General features: G+C 33.4%; 2 protein-coding genes and 1 long non-coding RNA gene across 3 annotated transcripts; 1 reads left to right on the forward strand and 2 right to left on the reverse strand.

The window, feature by feature from the left end:
• Window positions 1-284: 284 nt before the first annotated feature.
• Window positions 285-1,706, forward strand: LOC107828161 (transcription factor ILI5-like). Its single transcript, XM_016655425.2, has 2 exons — window positions 285-451; window positions 1,272-1,706. Exons 1-2 carry the CDS (start codon window positions 341-343, stop codon window positions 1,428-1,430), a joined length of 270 nt encoding a protein of 89 aa, XP_016510911.1. The 5' UTR covers window positions 285-340; the 3' UTR covers window positions 1,431-1,706.
• Window positions 1,707-3,688: 1,982 nt separating this feature from the next.
• LOC142179873 (pectinesterase 1-like) lies at window positions 3,689-4,420 on the reverse strand. Its single transcript, XM_075250761.1, has one exon. The coding sequence runs from the start codon at window positions 4,418-4,420 to the stop codon at window positions 3,689-3,691; it is 732 nt and encodes a 243-aa protein (XP_075106862.1).
• Window positions 4,421-13,100: 8,680 nt separating this feature from the next.
• On the reverse strand, window positions 13,101-14,588 carry LOC107828158 (uncharacterized). The gene is made up of 2 exons (XR_012708358.1): window positions 13,963-14,588; window positions 13,101-13,853 (listed from the first exon to the last, which is right to left on the reverse strand). It is a non-coding gene; the product is annotated as an uncharacterized LOC107828158 (long non-coding RNA).
• Window positions 14,589-19,214: the final 4,626 nt, after the last annotated feature.

Genomic DNA, 19,214 nt, shown 5'->3' on the forward strand with positions numbered 1-19,214 from the left:
ATAGCGATTTATTCATTTTCAATTCTTCAAATTATTACACCCAAAATCCTGCATATGCCGTTGTCTGTACAAGATAAGGGTAAGGTCTGCGCACACACTACTTTCCTCAGACTCCACTAATGAGATTAAACTAGGTATGTTGTTGTTGTTGAGGGAAAATTTGTAGGGAAGGGACCTCTTTTGTGGTTTTGTCTTATCTTTAGATTTTGTCCAAACCTCACCCTACACGGCCTTATAAAGCAAATCAAACCTCTTCGCTTTAACTTCTCACTTGGCTTATTCTTATCATTGTAGAAAGAAGGCAAGTGAAGGAGCTAGGTTAATATAGCTAGAAAAAGTAATGTCTAGCAGTAGAAGATCAAGTTCAAGATTCAGTCAAGATGAGATTAATGATCTCGTCTTGAAACTGCAATCTCTTTTGCCAAATTCCTCTTCACGTTGCACGTCGACGGTACGTCGTCCTATATTTATTATCTTTTTTATTTCTTTACTTTTGTTTTCTTTTTTCCTTTTCCTATAGTCTAGTTCTTTGCCATAATAATGGTAGACAATGTGCAGTATAGGACTATTGTCATTAATTTTTCTTACTTGAATGCACAATCTATTTAATTGCCGCTAGTACTGTAAATGTACAGCTGCATGGGGAAACAATGAAGAGAGATAAGAAAGACCTACAAATACATATATGGTTATCAAAGTAAGCAGAAACTACGAAATAACTCGCATTAAGTTTGTCAAGTAAGTCATAAAAAGTGGTGATTATTAAGCTCACACAGAAATAATACAGAATTAATGTATAGAAATGTTTTACCAAATGTGTCGTTGGAAAACTGTTGGATTGTCCTACAATTTTTATCAAGAAAATGAATTGTTGTCTCCTAAAATGGTCCGGAGTAATTCTCACCTCATATGAGCTAAAATTTGGGTTTAACTTAGGCGTAAGGTTCGTTTTCTTCCCATGGTGTAAGAGTAAGATCCTTCCCTATTATTCTTGATTTATCTAACATTGAGCCCCATGTTATATTGTCTTCGTAGATGTCCAACCCTGCGCGTGCAAAGGAGTAGTAGATATATAGTAGGCTATTTTAAACAATTCTCGCCTCATGACTAGCCTTCAAAATAAATAGGCTCAATGTCCATTTGCTTGACAAAAAATGCGCCAAGGTTTTTGTTAAATCCCAACAGAGATTTACGAGCAAAGAGTGTCTTCTTATGGATCATTAACTAGCAAACTTTTTAAGATATTTTTACTTTTCCTTAACTTTTGATAGGTACCAGCACCAAAGATAGTAGAGGAGACGTGTAATTACATCAGAATGCTGCACAATGAGGTGGATGATCTCAGTGAGAGGCTTTCCCAAATACTGGCTTCTGTGGACACAAATACTGTTGATCTTCTAGACACTTTAATAAGTCTTCTTCAACAGTAAAACCATCATTCCCCTTCCCCACTACAAGAGCAAATTTAAAAAGAAAGTAAACCCCAGGGGTATAGGCATCTCTCAGTGGTTGTTAAATAAGAAATTGTATTAATTAGTAGATCCTTTATTTTAGTATTTTATTTCCATTTCCTGCTTCACTAGGTTATATTCCGTGCGACTCCTTGGTTGGTACTTAGAGTTTTATACGTGTCGCAAATATATATATCTTTATGTATTATGGATATAAGTTATGTTTAATTGGTGTATTTGGTTCATGTTGGTAATTCTGAAACAAATTAAAAACATCCGATAGTTGATCCCACTGAGCTGGAAAAATATGGCTAACCTTGGACTTTCTGGTAAAGTGTGATGATCTAATGATTGGACATTGCGTATAACAAAGCCATGATAAAATTAAGATATATTCCACACAGATATTGGATAATTTGTATATATTTCAGGTAGAGCAAGAGCCAAGGGTGCATGAAAAGAAAAAAAGAGCCAATTAAGGGTGAAGGAGTTAGAGACACACATGATAGAAATTATTAATTCTACGTATTATTTAAAGCTCCACCTTTATAAAGTGGTCTTTAAACTTGTCTTCAATTTATATGGAACGACGTTTTCTCTTTCTATACTTGCACTTTTTGAAATTCACCAACAAAGGAACTCAAAAATAAGATAAACATGACATGACATTGTCGAAATGTTACATAGCTTCACCCCTCTAATCACCCTCACCCCAACCAAAAGAAATGGACAAAATAGAAAGAAATAAATTGCACAATCATATTGTTACTAGCTTAGAACTTAGTGAAATTTAATCTTTTGGGAACAAAAAATCGTGTGATTTAAGAAGAAAAGTAACTGGAACGTACGACTAAAAAAATGGGTCAAACAAACGACTTTATGCTACTTTGCCTGCAAATATTGAATATGGAGAATTCCAGTCTGACAACTGATAGGGAAAATTTGGCTTGAATTCGTGATAATATTGGTCGCAATCAGGAAAGAATGATTGCTTTTTAGTAGCAAATACTCTTCGGCCTTTTGTCACGAGAGGGAGGGGACCAAGTAGGCAAAGGAAAATCATGACACCTAAAAAGTGAATACAGAACAAAACTCATCGGTCCAGAAACATGCTCTTTCTTTCTGTCTGGTAAATAGTGGAGTACTATAGTAGCAGCATAAGGAAAATGAACCCCTCTTTCAGCTTCTGCTCTTTTTCTTCTCCTTTTCTCTTTTGATTTAGTCTGTTAATCTTGAGCACTGAGCCTCATCTAGGTGTGAGATATCTTAACCATTTAGTGCTTTATTTTTAGCTTTTTCCTGGGACATAAAAGGACTTGAGTTTGATCGAAGTGAAAGGATTTATGAATTCATACCAGGTTCAAGAGAAAAGGCGCCAAACTTTCAATAGCATCTTTAACACAATATTTACTTCAAACCAATAAATATATTAAAAGTGTCAAGTGTCCGCCTTTATCTCTTAACTCTGATCAATTAATATATACTTTCATCTCAATTTATCATAATCATAAACTTGGTGCAACACCGAAAGTGAGAAAATATGTTTTTCAGCGCTAGAAACAAGCTCAACCGAAGCTGCACAAATCAGAATTTCAGGAGCCCAAACTAGCGAAATGCTTTAAACACATTTCTAGGCTGTGGCTAAGGACACAGACTGGCGTTGCACAATTCTTGATTTTATATTGGGAACCGTCTTTCTCATTCTAATAGAAAAAAAGGCCGGTGCATCCTACCCTAATGTAAATATAAGTGGCTAATTCCAAGGCTCTTTGGGTGTTATATAGGTAGTTTACCCTAACGCAAATAAAGTGACTAATTCCAAGACTCATAACTGTGACCTACACCATGAGACAAATTTATCATTGCTCCATTCTAATTGGCTTAGTATAAAAGATCTTTATAATGTCTACATATGAATTTAAACACTTTTGGGATGAAAATTACTCCATCGTTCATTTTTATATGATTGGATATGGATGTGAAGATGTTAATATTGTACTAGTGATAGACTGATAGTGAAAGAAAATCTTAATAAAATGAACAAAATGTGGTTTTAAAAAGAAAACAACAACTCAAAATTTACAATTTAGTACGTAACTAGTTTGATGAATTTACACCAGCAATAATAAATAAGACACAGTAATAAAAAGAAAAAAAGAAGGTACAATGATAAAGAATTGCAAAAAAAGTACAAGGTGTTCAATTGAAATGTCAACTCACAGAAACAGCTTGAAGGCTCAATGCAAAGTGATACCAAACTTTTGAAGAAGGCTAGGCATATTACTGAGAATTGCTAAGGTGTTGCTCATGTACTCTTTAGCATTCTGCACCCGCGCTTTCACTTCCCCAACCAACGGCGATCCCATTTCATCCAGTCCCTCCAAACACGTGTCCTGATCAGTCATTGAAGCGCTGATCCATGTTTGCATGTCCTTCACCTTCTTCTCCGTCAAAGCCTTCTCACCAGGACCCACTTTGAGCAACTCGGCCGACTGGTTGAGTTGACTCAGCGCGTCATCGAACAAGCTGACGCAGTCCTTCAACGCCGACACTGTTCCCGGGTCATTGACTTTCGAGATCAGCGTCTTCGGGAGCGAAGAGATGTTGTTTAATTCTCTAATTGTTGCTTGAAGGGAGAGGTTCAGGAATTGTTCCGGGTCGGGTTTGGGTGGGCTGCTCTGGAGGGAAGATATGGAGTCAAAGCAAGACTCGGGATGCTGAGTCACTGCGCACACGGCTTTGAGCGAATCGGCCGAGTTGGATGATACAGATGGTGTTCGGTCTTTGGAATTTGACGCGTGGATAAACGCGCCGACCAATGCGCAGATGAGTAGAGTTAGAAAGAGGGTGAAGATGAGGGCGATGGTGAGGCGGCGCTTGTGGGCGGCTCTGCGAGTAGACAAAGAAGAAGCTGGATCTTCTGACAGGTTAATTTTGCCATAGCCTTTGACTAAGTTCATAGATTCCATAGAAATGAAAGGGAAAAGGGATCGTTTGGGTCGGGATTTTTGAGTAGAGAGGGAGGAAAAGTTGTAAGGCACGGTTTGAGGACTTAGATAAGAATTTGGGTAGTTATACTCTGCGGACATAATGTCAACTGTAAGCACGTCCTGCTCTTTTTCCTTTCATTAAATTGCCGACAAATCAAAAATCATACTCTCTAGTCTCTCAATGTTCTAAATATGAACACAAATTTAGATCTGTTATAAGAAAAATTAAATTATGGTGGATGTCTATTTTTCATTCATGATCTTCTCAAATGCTTAATGACATATTCAATGACATATTTCTATGCTTAATGACATATTCAATGACATACTTTTCTTCACTTTTCATGCCTATATAAAGGCCTTGTAATAGATAAAAAAAATACACACAATTGAAGAAGAAAATCTCTTCATTCTCTCTATCTCCATTTCTTGTGCATGTTTTACTACATTGCTTTTATTTCATAACAACATTTCTTATTCATGTTTTATTAAATTGCTTTTATTTTATAACACGTTATCAGCACGAATTGCTCATTTCATAATCTTCTACGCCAAGACTATGTAGATTATAAGCAGACAATGAGATCAAATACAATGAAAAATGTCTTAGATGATAATACAAAGATAAGTTTTACATCCATCTAAACCCATTCATACTTTCATATCTTTGCATTAACTTTATGTGCAATGTTTAGTTAAAATATTTTTTTCAATTGTATCCAGTGAAATAAAGAACTGGAAAGGTATGTCTTTATTTGCTACATCTCTTATAAGACAAAATTAATATTCCAATGTATATATATGTTCTGACCGTTTACATACTATGTTAGATAATTATTAAGGTAATTTAGTAATAATATTTTTACCATCACATGATGTATTTCATTGAAAGCAAAATTATCAAATATGTAGGTGATTTTACGGTACCTTGCAAATTTAGCATTCGAATATACAATCAATATAAACTCATTATAGTTATAATTTATAATAGTCACGATTATGCATTTAGTCTTAAATATTTTTGCTGGAAATATAAGGCTCATTCCTCCGTATTGAATTTTTTTTTGGTGAAGTTCTTATAGTCTTTGAAATATAAGTGGTTATAGGTTATCTGGACTTTTCCCCTAATTAATTTATTAAAATGTAAAAGTGATTGTATCATTTTTTTATAAAATGACATATATCCTAACTAACATTTTTGTTGCAGAGGAACTGTTTCAAGATTGAAATAGTTGTATAAGTCTTCTTGAAAGTTAATTTACTTATACCTATAATTATGAAATAATAATATTTTAAAGGCTCGAGTGCAATTCCTAGTGAATTTTGGCCTATTATGCCAAAGATTGAGGGTAAGACCATATGTTCAAGTCCCAACGCACTATGTTGATGAAAAGACGTTGGATTCAAGTTCCAACGCATTATGGCCTAGCATGCCTTTATATAGGTAAGGCATTGGGTTTGAGTCCTAATGCACTATATTGATAATAATAATAACTAAAGAAAAATAATGTATTTTTCATGAAAAAGCATGAAGCTTGTCACACTTGATTTGCTCCATTCTTGAAGTGAATGTGATAGCAGTGCATGATAAGTCTAAATAAAGACAAGTGGTTGACCAATGAATGTGAGCGAGCGAAAGGCCAAAATAATAATAGTTATCACTATGGTAATTATAAAAAGGGAGAAATTCTTTGAAGAGATTGTGACTTATGATAAACATTGAGATTGCATACTCATTCCTGAAAATGAATATGAAAATATATATGTGATAAAGATTATGCATAATAATATATTTGTGCATGGTTGAATAAATATTACAACTCACCTCTAAGGGAGGTTTGAGACAAAGAAAGATAATGAATATTAGTGTGTAGTTACATGAATATATCATTGGTCGCATATATGTGATACGCTAAAAATAAATTGTCAAGCCTTATGAAAGTTATTATAAGAAATTAAAGTAAGAAATTATTTTGCTTATGATGATTTTGAACATGATAATTATTATGATATGATTCTCTTTGTGAAGGAGACATTCATTATATGGATGGTGTGACAAAAGATCTTGTAGTACAAAAGCAGTTAAGAGCTCTGAGAGAACTAATTTGTTACTACCCGAATGAATGAAATTATTCATGACATTAATATTGTAGTAAGTCTCAAAAGAAACATTCTGATTTACAAATATATTAGCCAAAGAGGTTGGCATATTGAGACTATAAATAAAAAGAAGATTGAATATCTTTATATTACTATAATCATACCGGGTAAATATGAAAGGTTGCCTGACTTTTCTTCTATTTGTACTACACAAGTATAAGCATGATGATGCAATCACAAGGCACAAGTAAACTAGAGGTTTACTGAAATAAATATTAGTTGGCATGACCGGTTGACCATCTCAGTTCAATTATGATGCGAAAAAATTAATTGAGAATTACATTGGCATATATTGAAGAAATATAAGATTCTTCAAGAATTCTCTTGTGTTGCTTATTCTCATAATATACCAGTTAAAGTTGGGATTGAATCCCTTGATTTCTGAAATGAATAAAAGGTGATAAATATATGGGCCCAGTCACCTTCCATGTGGACCGTTTACTATTATATGATTTTAATAGATGCATCTATTCTATGGTCACATGTTCATTTGTTATCAACTTGTAGTTTGGCTTTTGCAAGATTGATTGCTCAAATTATTAGAGCATAGTTCCAGAATATAAATTATGATGATTTATCTTGATAATACTTGTTTAAATCCAAGTTGGTTTAGCAGAAATTGTATGCCTCAAATTATATCTAAACCATTGGTTATGAGAACAAAACTGCCAAAATAAAATTTAGTATGTGATGTATTATTTAATATACAACAACACTTGTACGCATCTAGCCAAGTTATGATAAGTTCTCCCTATCACAATCGGTTCAGGGTTAGGAACTAAATAATTTCCATCTAGAAATATGAATGTGCTATATGATTTAATTATTCCACCATAATACACAAAGATGGATCCCCAAATAAGGCTAGGGATATGTGTTAGTGATCCCAACAATAGGGGAGAAAATAGGAGCTGAAAAAGTAATGCATGTAATGAATTATTATGAGTACATCTAGATCCTCGTACGAGAAAATGTGAACTTGAAGTTCAAGTGATAATTCATTTGCAAAATATTGCCAGTCGTATTTGCTGACCAAAAGCTAAATGTCATATTCAGCTGCTAATTCTCCAAATAAAATAAAGTTCATAATGAATAAAGTCTATGGCATGCATGAAGCATAATAGACTAATCGGTTCCAATGATAAAACTCCTTGAAAAAAGAGAGGAGCAAATGTTCAAGATGGTCATAATAAGGAGGCAAGTGCTCTAGAATAGCACCACGACATAACACTTCATAAGACCTCATGGGAGAGGCTCAGGTACCTGAAAATAATAAGATAAAGAGATCTCAATAAGTTATGTCTTTATTGGGTAATAGTATAACTGATATACAATGATCGTCGACGATATTGTTAATATAATGTAGCGCTCAATATTATTAATATTGACGAGGATCTTGAGCTCAAATCTATCATGAAATTTGGACAGATAAATGATTGGCCAAATGAAAAATACGCAATAAAAATTAATTTCACCTGAAAAATATGAAGTTGGACGGATAGTCCCAACACCTGAAAGTATAAAGCCAGTGGAGGTATAAATGTATTTTTGTGCAAAAAAAAAAAAGGTCAAGTCGATAAACATTAAGACGACTCGTGTCACAAAAAGATTTGTAAATATCCTAGCATTGATTATATAGAGACATGTTCTCCTGTGGTGGATGTCGCCATTTCAGGTTTTAATCTGGCAATAGAAGAAAAACGTGATATGCGTATAATGAAAATCATTGAGGGATTTAAATTGTTCTGAAACATATTAAGGTTTCCAAGAAATTTATTAAATAAAGTTTCAAAAAATCTTTATACGGATTGAAACAATTAGGGCGCATGTGATATAATCGACTGAGTAAGCACCTGTTGAAAGAAGGGTATAAGAATGATTCAATTTGTCCTTGTGTCTTTATAAAAAGATCTGGATCTAAATTTATTATAATCACCGTGTATGTTGATGATTTAAATATCATTGAAACTCCTAGGGAGCTTCCTAAAGCAGTAGATTATTTAAAAATAAGAATTTGAAATGAAAGATCTTGGAAAGACAAAATTTTATCTTGGTCTACAAATTGAGTATATGAAAGATGAAATTTTTGTCCATCAATCAGCATACACTAACATGATTTTAAAGCGATTTTATATGGATAAAGCACGTCCATTCCGACCTCATAAAAATAATAAAGAGCTTCTTGGTCCCGAAGTACCATATCCTAGTGCAATTGGTGCACTATTGTATCTTTCTAACATTACAAGGTCTGACATAACTTTTTCAGTTAATGTCTTAACAAGATATAGCTCTGCTCCTACAAGGAGACATTGGAATGGATTCAAACACATATTGCGGTATCTAAAAGGGACTACCGATATGAGATTATTTTATGGCAATAATTGCAGTCTCGATCTTGTTGGTTATGCCGATGCTGGATATTTATATGACCCACACAAGGCTCGATCTCAAACAGGCTATGTGTTTACATATGGAGGCACTGCCATATCTTGGCGATCGACTAAGCAATCAATCGTGGCTACTTCATCTAATCATGCTGAGATACTTGCTATTCATGAAGCAAGTCGAGAATGTGTATGGTTGAAGTCTATAATACACCTTATTCGAGACAAATGTGGTTTGAAGTGTGACAAACTACCCACAATTTTATATGAAGACAATGTAGCATGCATAGCCCAATTGAAGGGATGATTCATAAAAAGGGATAGGACAAAGCACATTTCACAAAAGTTATTTTTCACACATGATCTTCAAAAGAATAGTGATATCAATGTGCAACAGATCTGTTCAAGTGATAATATGGCTGATCTGTTCACCAAATCTCTACCGACGTCAACCTTCAAGAAACTAGTGTACAAGATTGGGATGCGAAAGCTCAAAGATGTGAATTGATGTTCTTATCAGGGGGAGTTAATACGCGTTGTACTCTTTTTTCCTTACAAGGTTTTGTCCCAATGGGTTTTTCTTGCAAGGTTTTTAAACCAAAAGGCGTATTTCTAAACATGTGTACTCTTTTTCTTTCACTAGATTTTTTTTCCCATAGGGTTTTTTCCTAATAAGATTTTAACGAGGCACATTATCTATGGACATTCAAGGGGGAGTGTTATAAGAAAAATTAAATTATGGTGGATGTCTACTCTTCCTCCATGATCTTCTTAAATGCTTAATGACATATTCAATGACATATTTCTATACTTAATGACATATTCAATGACATATTTTTCTTCACTTTTCATGCCTATATAAAGACCTTGTAATAGATAAAAAAATACACACAATTGAAGAAGAAAATCTCTTCATTCTCTCTATCTCCATTTCTTGTTCATGTTTTACTAAATTGCTTTTATTTCATAACAACATTTCTTATTCATGTTTTACTAAATTGCTTTTATTTTATAACAAGATCAGTATAATACTCCCTCTATTTAAAAAAGAATTAATTCATTTTCTTTCTAATTCTAATTCGTTCAAAAAGAATGGTCTATTTTTAAATTTAAAAATAATATAATTTTAAATTTCTCATTTTATACTTAATAAGATAATTTATATTTACATAAATATTTATGAGTTATTTTAAACCATAAGTTTCAAAAATCTTCCATTATTCCAGTCAAATAACCTTAAATCGGTCGGTAATTTTATATATTTAAAATATTATTTACATATTTAATAGCAAAACTATAGTGATTATGGCTTGACTGTTAAAATAAAAATAGTAGTATTACAATAAAACGGGACAATTACTTTTTCTAATTTCTTTTTATTAACTCTTTGTTTTTCTTAAATTTTGTACTTGAAGTTTAAGTTAGAAGGTATAATCTTGGATTAAAATGTATAGTAATTTATTCTTGTAATCAGGGACGGAGCCAATGAAGAAATTACGGGTTCATCTGAACCCAATAACTTTGACTTAGGCTCTGTATATGTGTTAAAAACCCAACTAAATAAGTGCAAAAATAAATTTTAAATCCAGTAAATTAGATGTGCAGTGGCAGAATTTTGAATTTGAAATCATAAAGTTCAAATTGTGAATCGGAATATGATTGTAATAAAGTTCTCTTAAAATCAAAGTACTCCTCGACTTACTTGATGACTCGAAGAGGCCATGACTATATACCCAAGGAATAAAAGGTCTCTAAACCATAAACATTAAGGGCGAGCTGACTGAGTAAAGAGGCATAACAAATCAGTAATTAACCTATAGACTGCTCCAGTAAAGTGGTAAACTATTCGACGAAAAGAAAAAGTTAGAGTTACCCATTTTCAGTTCAATTCTTTTTCTGAATCAATCTGATCGGGGAAAAAACCTTTATAGTTATCTTCCCTGAATAACTTGAAATATACTTGGTAATTTCGAACAAAAGAAACAACAGCATAACGATAAACGAAACACTCGTAATAATTTTATTCATAATTCCAGAGAACCGAAACAGTGAGGAACCACATAATACATCAAATTGAATCACATATGTAGTATCACCATACACGTAAAAGCAGACAGACCAAAAGCAGCAAAAAAATAAACTGCAATCCAAAAATACATACGGTACCTACGAATTCCTTATCCGACAGAAACAAAGCAAAGATGCTTTTCCCCGAGCGTCGAAATAAATCAAAACCTAGGACACTAGTAATCGACGGGTTAAACATCTCATTAATCTTGTTCATATTTGCCAGAATCATTAAGCTATTTCTTGCGTTTTTCGTATCCAATTCCTTCTCGTACTCCAACCAATACAAGCAACTCCCAATTTTGGGCCTTTCAGTTTCAAGCCAGCTCATCATTTCAGATCTCAAGGTCATCTTTACTGTCAAATTTTTCTCGTTGATAATCGCCAAATAACTGTTCAGTTGACTCACTGAACTGTTGAATAAAGACTCGCATTGACTTGGGGTTGACTGATCATTAGGGAAATTGTTCGATTTGAGAAACAAAGTGAATTTTTTGAGCTCGTTAATTGCAGTATGAAGAGATAAGGAGAATATCTTAGATGAATCGATTTTTGATGATGATGATAATTGGTTTTTATTTTTGTAGAGGGAATTAGACATGTACCTGAAGCAATCCTGGTAGTACGGAGTCAGGGAGCAAATGGATTCGATTGCCTTGTGTGGGTTATTGGCAGGTAACTCAGATTCATAATCTCGCTTAATCATCGTTAAAACAGAGATAATGGCAGCGAATATGAGGATGAGAAAGATGATTAATGCGATAAACAACTTGAGCTGTTGCTTTCTTCTTCTTGAGTACGTTTGATCATTCAAATTATGGCTATCTTTAACTGATATCATTGAGATTTTGTTGGGGGAGAACGATTCCATGCCTAGAACTGAATTCTTGAGGCTTTTTTCTGGTTATTTCAAAAATATTGTGCTAAGGGGTGAGTGGCCAGAGACTTGGTCAACTCCTCCTTTATGTCTGGCTTTTCCAAAAGTCAAAGTGGGAAATACTTTATTCAGCAGTTGATTCTTGACTCTTGAGAGCCAAGTACCTTAGTGGGCGTTTGGACACGAATTATAAAATTTCGAGAGAAACTGAAATGTTTTTTATAAGTAAAAATATTTTTTGAAAATTAGAGCTGTATTTGGATATGAATATAATTTTGGGTTGTTTTTGAATTTTTGTGACTGATTTGAGTGAAAAAATTTTGAAAAATAATTTTTTGTAGCTTTTTAAATTTTCGAAATATTTCAAAATTCACCTTCAATTGAAAATTAAAAATTTTATGGCCATACACTGGTTTAAAAAAAAAATTAAAAAAAATTCGAAAAAAAGTGAAAAGAATTTCATGGCCAAACGGGCTCTTAATCGAGGGCTAGTAAACTCTACTACTAAGAAGTTTCTGAATAGTCTAAGACTATTAACCAAATGGATTTTGAATTTTAACCAAAAGAATTTTATGAACAAAAGTTGATTTTAAAAAAAAATTAAAAAATTTTGGAAAAAAGAAAAAAATTTCTTATGTCCAAATAGACTCTTAGACTATTCGAAACTTCTTACTAGTAGTAGAGTTTACTAGCCCTTGGTCATATTATTTAGAAGTGTAGGGCAAGCTAAGCTCTCTATTAGTTTTTAAATTTTTGTGAGTGATTTGAGTAAAAATTTTAAAAAATAGTTTTTTGTAGTTTTTAAAATTTTCGAAATATTTCAAAATTCATTTTCAAGTGAAAATTAAAAATTTTATGGTCAAACACTGATTTAAAAAAAAAAGTGAAAAAAATTTCATGGCCAAATGGGCACTTAACCAAGGGCTAGTAAACTCTACTACTAAGAAGTTTCTGAATAGTCCAAGACTATTAACCAAATGGTTTAGTTAAAAGAGAAATTTTGAGCTCCTTTTAAACAGCTAATTGGGGAATTTTATTTTGTAATATATTACTAATGTTATATATGACAGATCTGTAAAAATAATATAAAATATTTGTAGAGTTATCTTTTTTAAGTTAAATTGTAAGTGAATATAGGAGACTATTAATTGACCATACTAAAAAGGCAAAATTATCAGAAACGATTCTTTATTTTGACGACCAAAAAGAAAAAAGATTCTTTCATCTCACTTTTTGGAATTAATTAAACATGTCACAGCAACGGAAAAATGACAATTGGAACTAAATGGAGATCAATATATACGTAAAACCAGGCAAAAAAGAAAAACCAAGAGCAAATACTCAAAGCAAAAGAGCCAAACAGTTAGCCCATACTCAAATTCCAAAATTAAAGAACCTAATGCTGTTCCTATTCTTGGATAAAACAGGTCGAAAATGTCATCCACTTTTCGCAATATTCCTCTACTGTTCCTCATGTTTTGCTGGGCTGCATTAATATTCACCGCAACCGTCGACGGAATGTCCTCCAATAAATCAACACACCTCTGTACTTGACCCTGTGCCTCCCCAATCCACCGTTGCAAATCCCAAACAACTTTGTTAATTGTCAGGATTTTCTCATCTGGGTCAACGCCCAAACTCACTACTGATTCATTGAGTTGCTTTAGAGAGAATCTGATCATTCCTTGGCAATTTCTCAACACCCCAACAGTCTTGGGGTTGACTGAAATTGTCTTTTCAATTGAGGAAACGACATTCACAAGCACAATTCTTGATGCATAAAGCGAAAGAATAAAGATCCGAGATGGGTTAATTCTAGAATCTCCATTTGACCAAGATGATAATAATGGGATTTGGGCATCATAAAGTGAAGCAATAGAGTCAAAGCACGAGTCCGGATCTTCGCTGATGAGCTCACATACTGCTGTAATAGCATTTGTTGGGTTAAAGAACAGTGATTTGGACTCTGTTTCTTGTTTAAGTATTACTGAAGCAGAGATGATAGCAGCAATTATGAGAGTGAAGAGAGTTACCAGACAGATTATCAAACGTAGTTTCCTTTTGGTTCTTGAAGAGGATTGATCTTGCAGGAGGCTTTCCTTGTAGTTGTTACTGATTGATTCATCCATCTTCTTTCTTTCCAAACTTTTGGAAAATTTGGAAGTAATAAAAGGGAAGACCGAAGATGTTTCTTAATTGCTGAGGTCAAAGCCAAGAAGGTGTTGAGAACGAGGAAACAGACACTGTATTTACATATTCCTTTTACTTTCAATTTCAATTTACCTGAACTCATTTCACCGAGCACAAAGTTTAAAAAAAGAGAGAAAGACTTTTGAATTTATGATGTAAAATGAGGGGTGATGTGCACAGATAGTCAATAACAACACATGTATTTACTTTTAAGCCACTATTTTAAATGTATTTAGTCTTTAGCCACTGCTTTAATAAACTTTTACCCGCTCGGACGAAAATACCCTTCTGCTATATAGGATTTCGCTGATACATACACTCCTTATTCACGATCAGCAGCAGCTCAAACTTACGTACAGAGAATTGTTGTGATCGTCCAAAATTGCAGAAGCTTCTCTTCCGATTTCAAACTTTTTGTCTAAGTTCAGAATTCAACTTTCTCGTCCAAAATTCACCATAAAATTACAGTAAGTTCTAAAGTTTCAGATATCTCTATATGTTTTTGTGTGTTTGTGTGGATTTTTATTTCGTTACTGAAGAATAAGATGCTAGGAATTTATTTTTTTTTCTTTTCTGTATTGATAACGTTAAGGACATCGCGTCCTTAACTCTGTGATTGTTCTGTAAATATTGAGGACATAATGTTAAGGATTTGGTGTCCTTAACATGACTGATGTTCTAAAAAATATTAAGGATAAAGTGTCATGTGTTTTGCAACTTGTATTAATAAAGTTAAGGACACGATGTCCTTAACTTCATGACTGTTGTTCTAAATATTAAGGACATAGTGTCCTGTATTTGCAAATTGTATTAATAAAGTTAAGGACACGATGTCCTTAACTTCATGACTGTTGTTCTAAATATTAAGGACACTATGTCCTTAATATTTTCACTGCACACATCAAAGTGAAGGACACCATGTACTTAACATTTTCACTGCATGCATCAAAGTTAAGGATAGCTTGTCCTTAACATTTACACTGCACACATCAAAGTTAAGGACAACTTGTCCTTAAAATTTTCACTGCACACATCAAAGTTAAGGACATCATGTCCTTAACTTTTACAATGCACACATCCAAGTTAAGGACACTATGTCCTTAACATTTTGACTGCACACATCAAAGTTAAGGACATAGTGTCCTGTTTTTGCAACTTGTACTGATTAAAGTTTAGGACATGATGTCCTTAACTTCATGACTACTGTGTAAAAATTAAGGACATAGTGTCCTGTTTTTGCAACTTATACTAATAAAGTTTAGGACATGATGTCCTTAACTTCATGACTACTATGTAAATATTAAGGACATAGTGTCCTGTATTTGCAACTTGTATTGATAAAGTTTAGGACATGATATCCTTAACTTCATGACTTTTGTTCTAAATATTAAGGACATGGTGTCCTTTGTTTTGCAACTTGTATTGATAAAGTTTAGGACATCTTGTCCTTAACTTCACGATTGTTGTATAAATATTTCCTGAATTTTCCATTTTCTTGACTTGCAGGATGGATACAATATGTATTATAGTTGCTTTTAATGGTAGATGGACTGCAGACTATAAGTATCTTGATCATCAAATAAAGCTTGTTCTAGTACCTTAGGCAATTCGATTTGAAGATTTCATTAACCAGGTATTTGAAGTTATTGAATTGGATAGAGACAAGTTTGAAGCAATGATATGGTTTGATATCAATCTGGGAACAAGCAAGGGAATGCTTGTATCCAAAGATTTAGATCTTCACACATGTATAGAGTTAATAAAAAGTCATTCACTCTTCAAGGGCTGTCGTTTCATTGTTGATATTTCAGAAAGAGTTTTTGATTCTATAAGCACCTTTGAACATGTCAATACAGAAACTCAACAAGACAATCAAGAAAAATGCCAACAGATAATGGAAATAGATGTGGTTGAAGCTCAACCAATAACTGAAGAGGTGCTTCAAACATTTGATTCTATTCAAGTAGAAGGACAAAGCATTATAGATATTGACAACGAACAAGCTTTGGGTATTCAAGTCTTAGAGAGTGCACCGGTAATAGAAGAAGTTGCTGAAAAAACCTTTACTCAACTAACTAGACAAAGCTCAAATTCGAAACAAAAAAAATCCCCAACTACGATATTAAGGGAAAATGCTTCGTTGAATGAAATAAAAGTGGGATCAATATTTGACAAAAAGAAGAGTATAATTAACTGTTTTTCCAATATAACAATTAAAGATCATTTTGAATTCAAAGTTGTTAGATCAAGCTCAACAAGATATTCATTGAAATGCAAATGATGATAGGTGTGGGTGGTGTGTGCGTGCTTTCAGAATTAAAGATTCAACACTATTCAAGATAGTAAAGATTGAGAAAAATCAAGTCTGCTCAATTAACACTATGAAATCTGATCAAAGGCATGCAACTTCAAAGTTGATTAGTGGTTACATTATCGACAATCTTCGAGACCCAAGGTTTGAAGATACACCAGCCTTTGTCATGGCAGAAATACAAAAATCGCATGGACTAGACATTGGTTATCACAAGGCGTGGCGTGCTATTCAACGTGCTTCAGCTTTAATAAGAGGAACTCCTGAAGAGAATTATGAATTATTGTCTTCATACTTGTATATGATGAAAAGTAAAAATCCGGGAACATACACTAACATAAAGATAGACGACAACAACAGGTAAACAATCAAAAAGAGTTTATTAGTCTGTTTTATAAACTTTAGGACATTGTGTCCTTAACTTGAATGTGTGCAATGAAAATGTTAAGAACATGGTGTCCTTAACTTTGATGTGTGCAGTAAAAAGGCTAAGGACATGGTATCCTTAACTTGGATGTGTGCAATGAAAAAGTTAAGGACATGGTGTCCTTAACTTTGATGTGTGTAGTGAAAATGTTAAGGACATGATGTCCTTAACTTTGATGTGTGCAGTGAAAATGTTAAGGACATTGTGTCCTTAACTTGGATGTGTGTAGTAAAAAGTTAAGGACATGTTGTCCTTAACTTTGATGTGTGCATTATAAAAGTTAAGGACATGGTGTCCTTAACTTTGATGTGTGCAGTGAAAATGTTAAGGACATGGTGTCCTTAACTTTGGTGTGCATTGTAAAAGTTAAGGACATGATGTCCTTAACTTTGATGTGTGCAGTGAAAAAGTTAAGGACATTGTGTCCTTAACTTTGTTGTGTGCAGTGAAAATGTTAAGGACATGGTGTCCTTAACTTTAATGTGTGCAGTGAAAAAGTTAACGAGATAGTGTCCTTAATTTTGATGTGTGCAGTGAAAATGTTAAGGACGTGGTGTCCTTAACTTTGATGTGTGCAATGAAAATATTAAGGACATGGTGTCCTTAACTTTGATGTGTGCATTGTAAAAGTTAAGGACATGGTGTCCTTAACTTTGATATGTGCATTCTTAAAGTTAAGGACAAGTTCTCCTTAACTTTGATGTGTGCACTGAAAATGTTAAGGACATTGTGTCCTTAACTTTGATATGTGCAGTCAAAATATTAAGGACAAGATGTCCTTAACTTTGATGTGTGCAGTGTAAATGTTAAGGATTTGGTGTCCTGTATTTTTAACCTTTTGTTAAACTGTATTTTCAGGGTTTTTTTAATATGTTTTATGCATATGGATCATCAATAGCTGGTTGGAATCATTGTAGATGAGTGACTGCTGTTGATACAATATTTTTGAAGTCAAAATATTGTGGTGTTTTAATAATTTCAGTTTCAAAGGATGCAAATAATCAAATATTCCCACTAGCCTTTGGAATTGTAGAATCTGAAAATAACAATTCCTATTAGTGGTACTTTAGTGAGCTTCGCAATGCAATTGGGAACCGTGATAATTTAATTTTTTTATCGGACATGCATCAATCTATTGCACATGGCATTGCAAAGGTATATCCTGAAAGCCACCATGGGATTTGTATCTATCATTTGGAGCAGAACCTAAAGCAAAGGAAAGTGAAAAGTGAGGTCATAAAACTTTTTCAAAGTGCTGCAAGAGTATACAGACGCAAAGAATTTGATCTATACATGTCAGATATAGCAAAAGTTAATAAGAAGACTTTTGACTACTTGATGGAAGAACCACCAGAAAGGTGGGCATGTTCTTGTAGTCCACGACGAAGATATGACATGCTCACAACAAACATAGTTGAGTCAATAAATTCTGTGCTATTAGAAGCAAGGGAGTTGCCTATATTAAGAATGATGGATTTCATCCAAGTGAAGCTACAATGTTGGTTTTATGAAAGAAGAAATGAAGCAGAAGGAACTTTTTATGACGTTTCTTATTGGGTAGAAGAGGAATTGAAGAAAAAGATAGATTTAGCTTTTACTTTAAATGTAAGTATTATGTTCTTACTTTAGCTTATTATTTTAATGATAATTTAACATAATGTACTAACTTATAGTTTTTCAACTTTGAAGGTCTTCCCTGTTGATTCATGGCGTTCTAGAGTTGAGGAAGAATGAATTACTTTCTTGGTGGACTTAAACAAAAGAACATGTGATTGTTTTCAGTTTCAATTTGATGAATTACCATGTATACATGCAATTGCAGCTATCGAGAAGAGAAACATCAAGAAGTCCAATTTCTGCTCAGACTGGTACTTAAAGGAATCTTGACTGAAAATATATGAAAGACAAATACATCCTGTAGGACATACGGATTCTTGGATTGTACCAGAGAGTGTTAAGTCACAAGTTATTAAACCTCCAGCTTTCAAAGTCCCGCCAGGTAGAAGGCTATAAGAAAAGGCATATTCCAGCTACCGAATCATCAAAAATAATATTCAAATGTGGTCGTTGCAGAAGAATTGGTCATAATAGAACATCTTGTATATATTCTCCGGCAGTCCATCCATTTTCAAGGAAGCATAGAGAATAATAGATATATCCACTTATGTTTATCTACTCTTTTAAGTTTTTTCTATAAATTGGATTCATTTAGAATGTTTTTATTTGAGCAAGTAAACATTAGCAGATGGTTATATAAATGATGTCCTGAACTTTCAAAGTTTCTTTGCACTTACGTGCTCTTTGTTTCTTTTTCTTTTTCTGGGGGTTCAATTTACCTTTGTCGGACCAATTATTAT

The sequence above is a fragment of the Nicotiana tabacum genome, chromosome 4, assembly GCF_000715075.1.
Source record: "Nicotiana tabacum cultivar K326 chromosome 4, ASM71507v2, whole genome shotgun sequence".
NCBI classification, from domain to species: Eukaryota; Viridiplantae; Streptophyta; class Magnoliopsida; order Solanales; family Solanaceae; genus Nicotiana; species Nicotiana tabacum.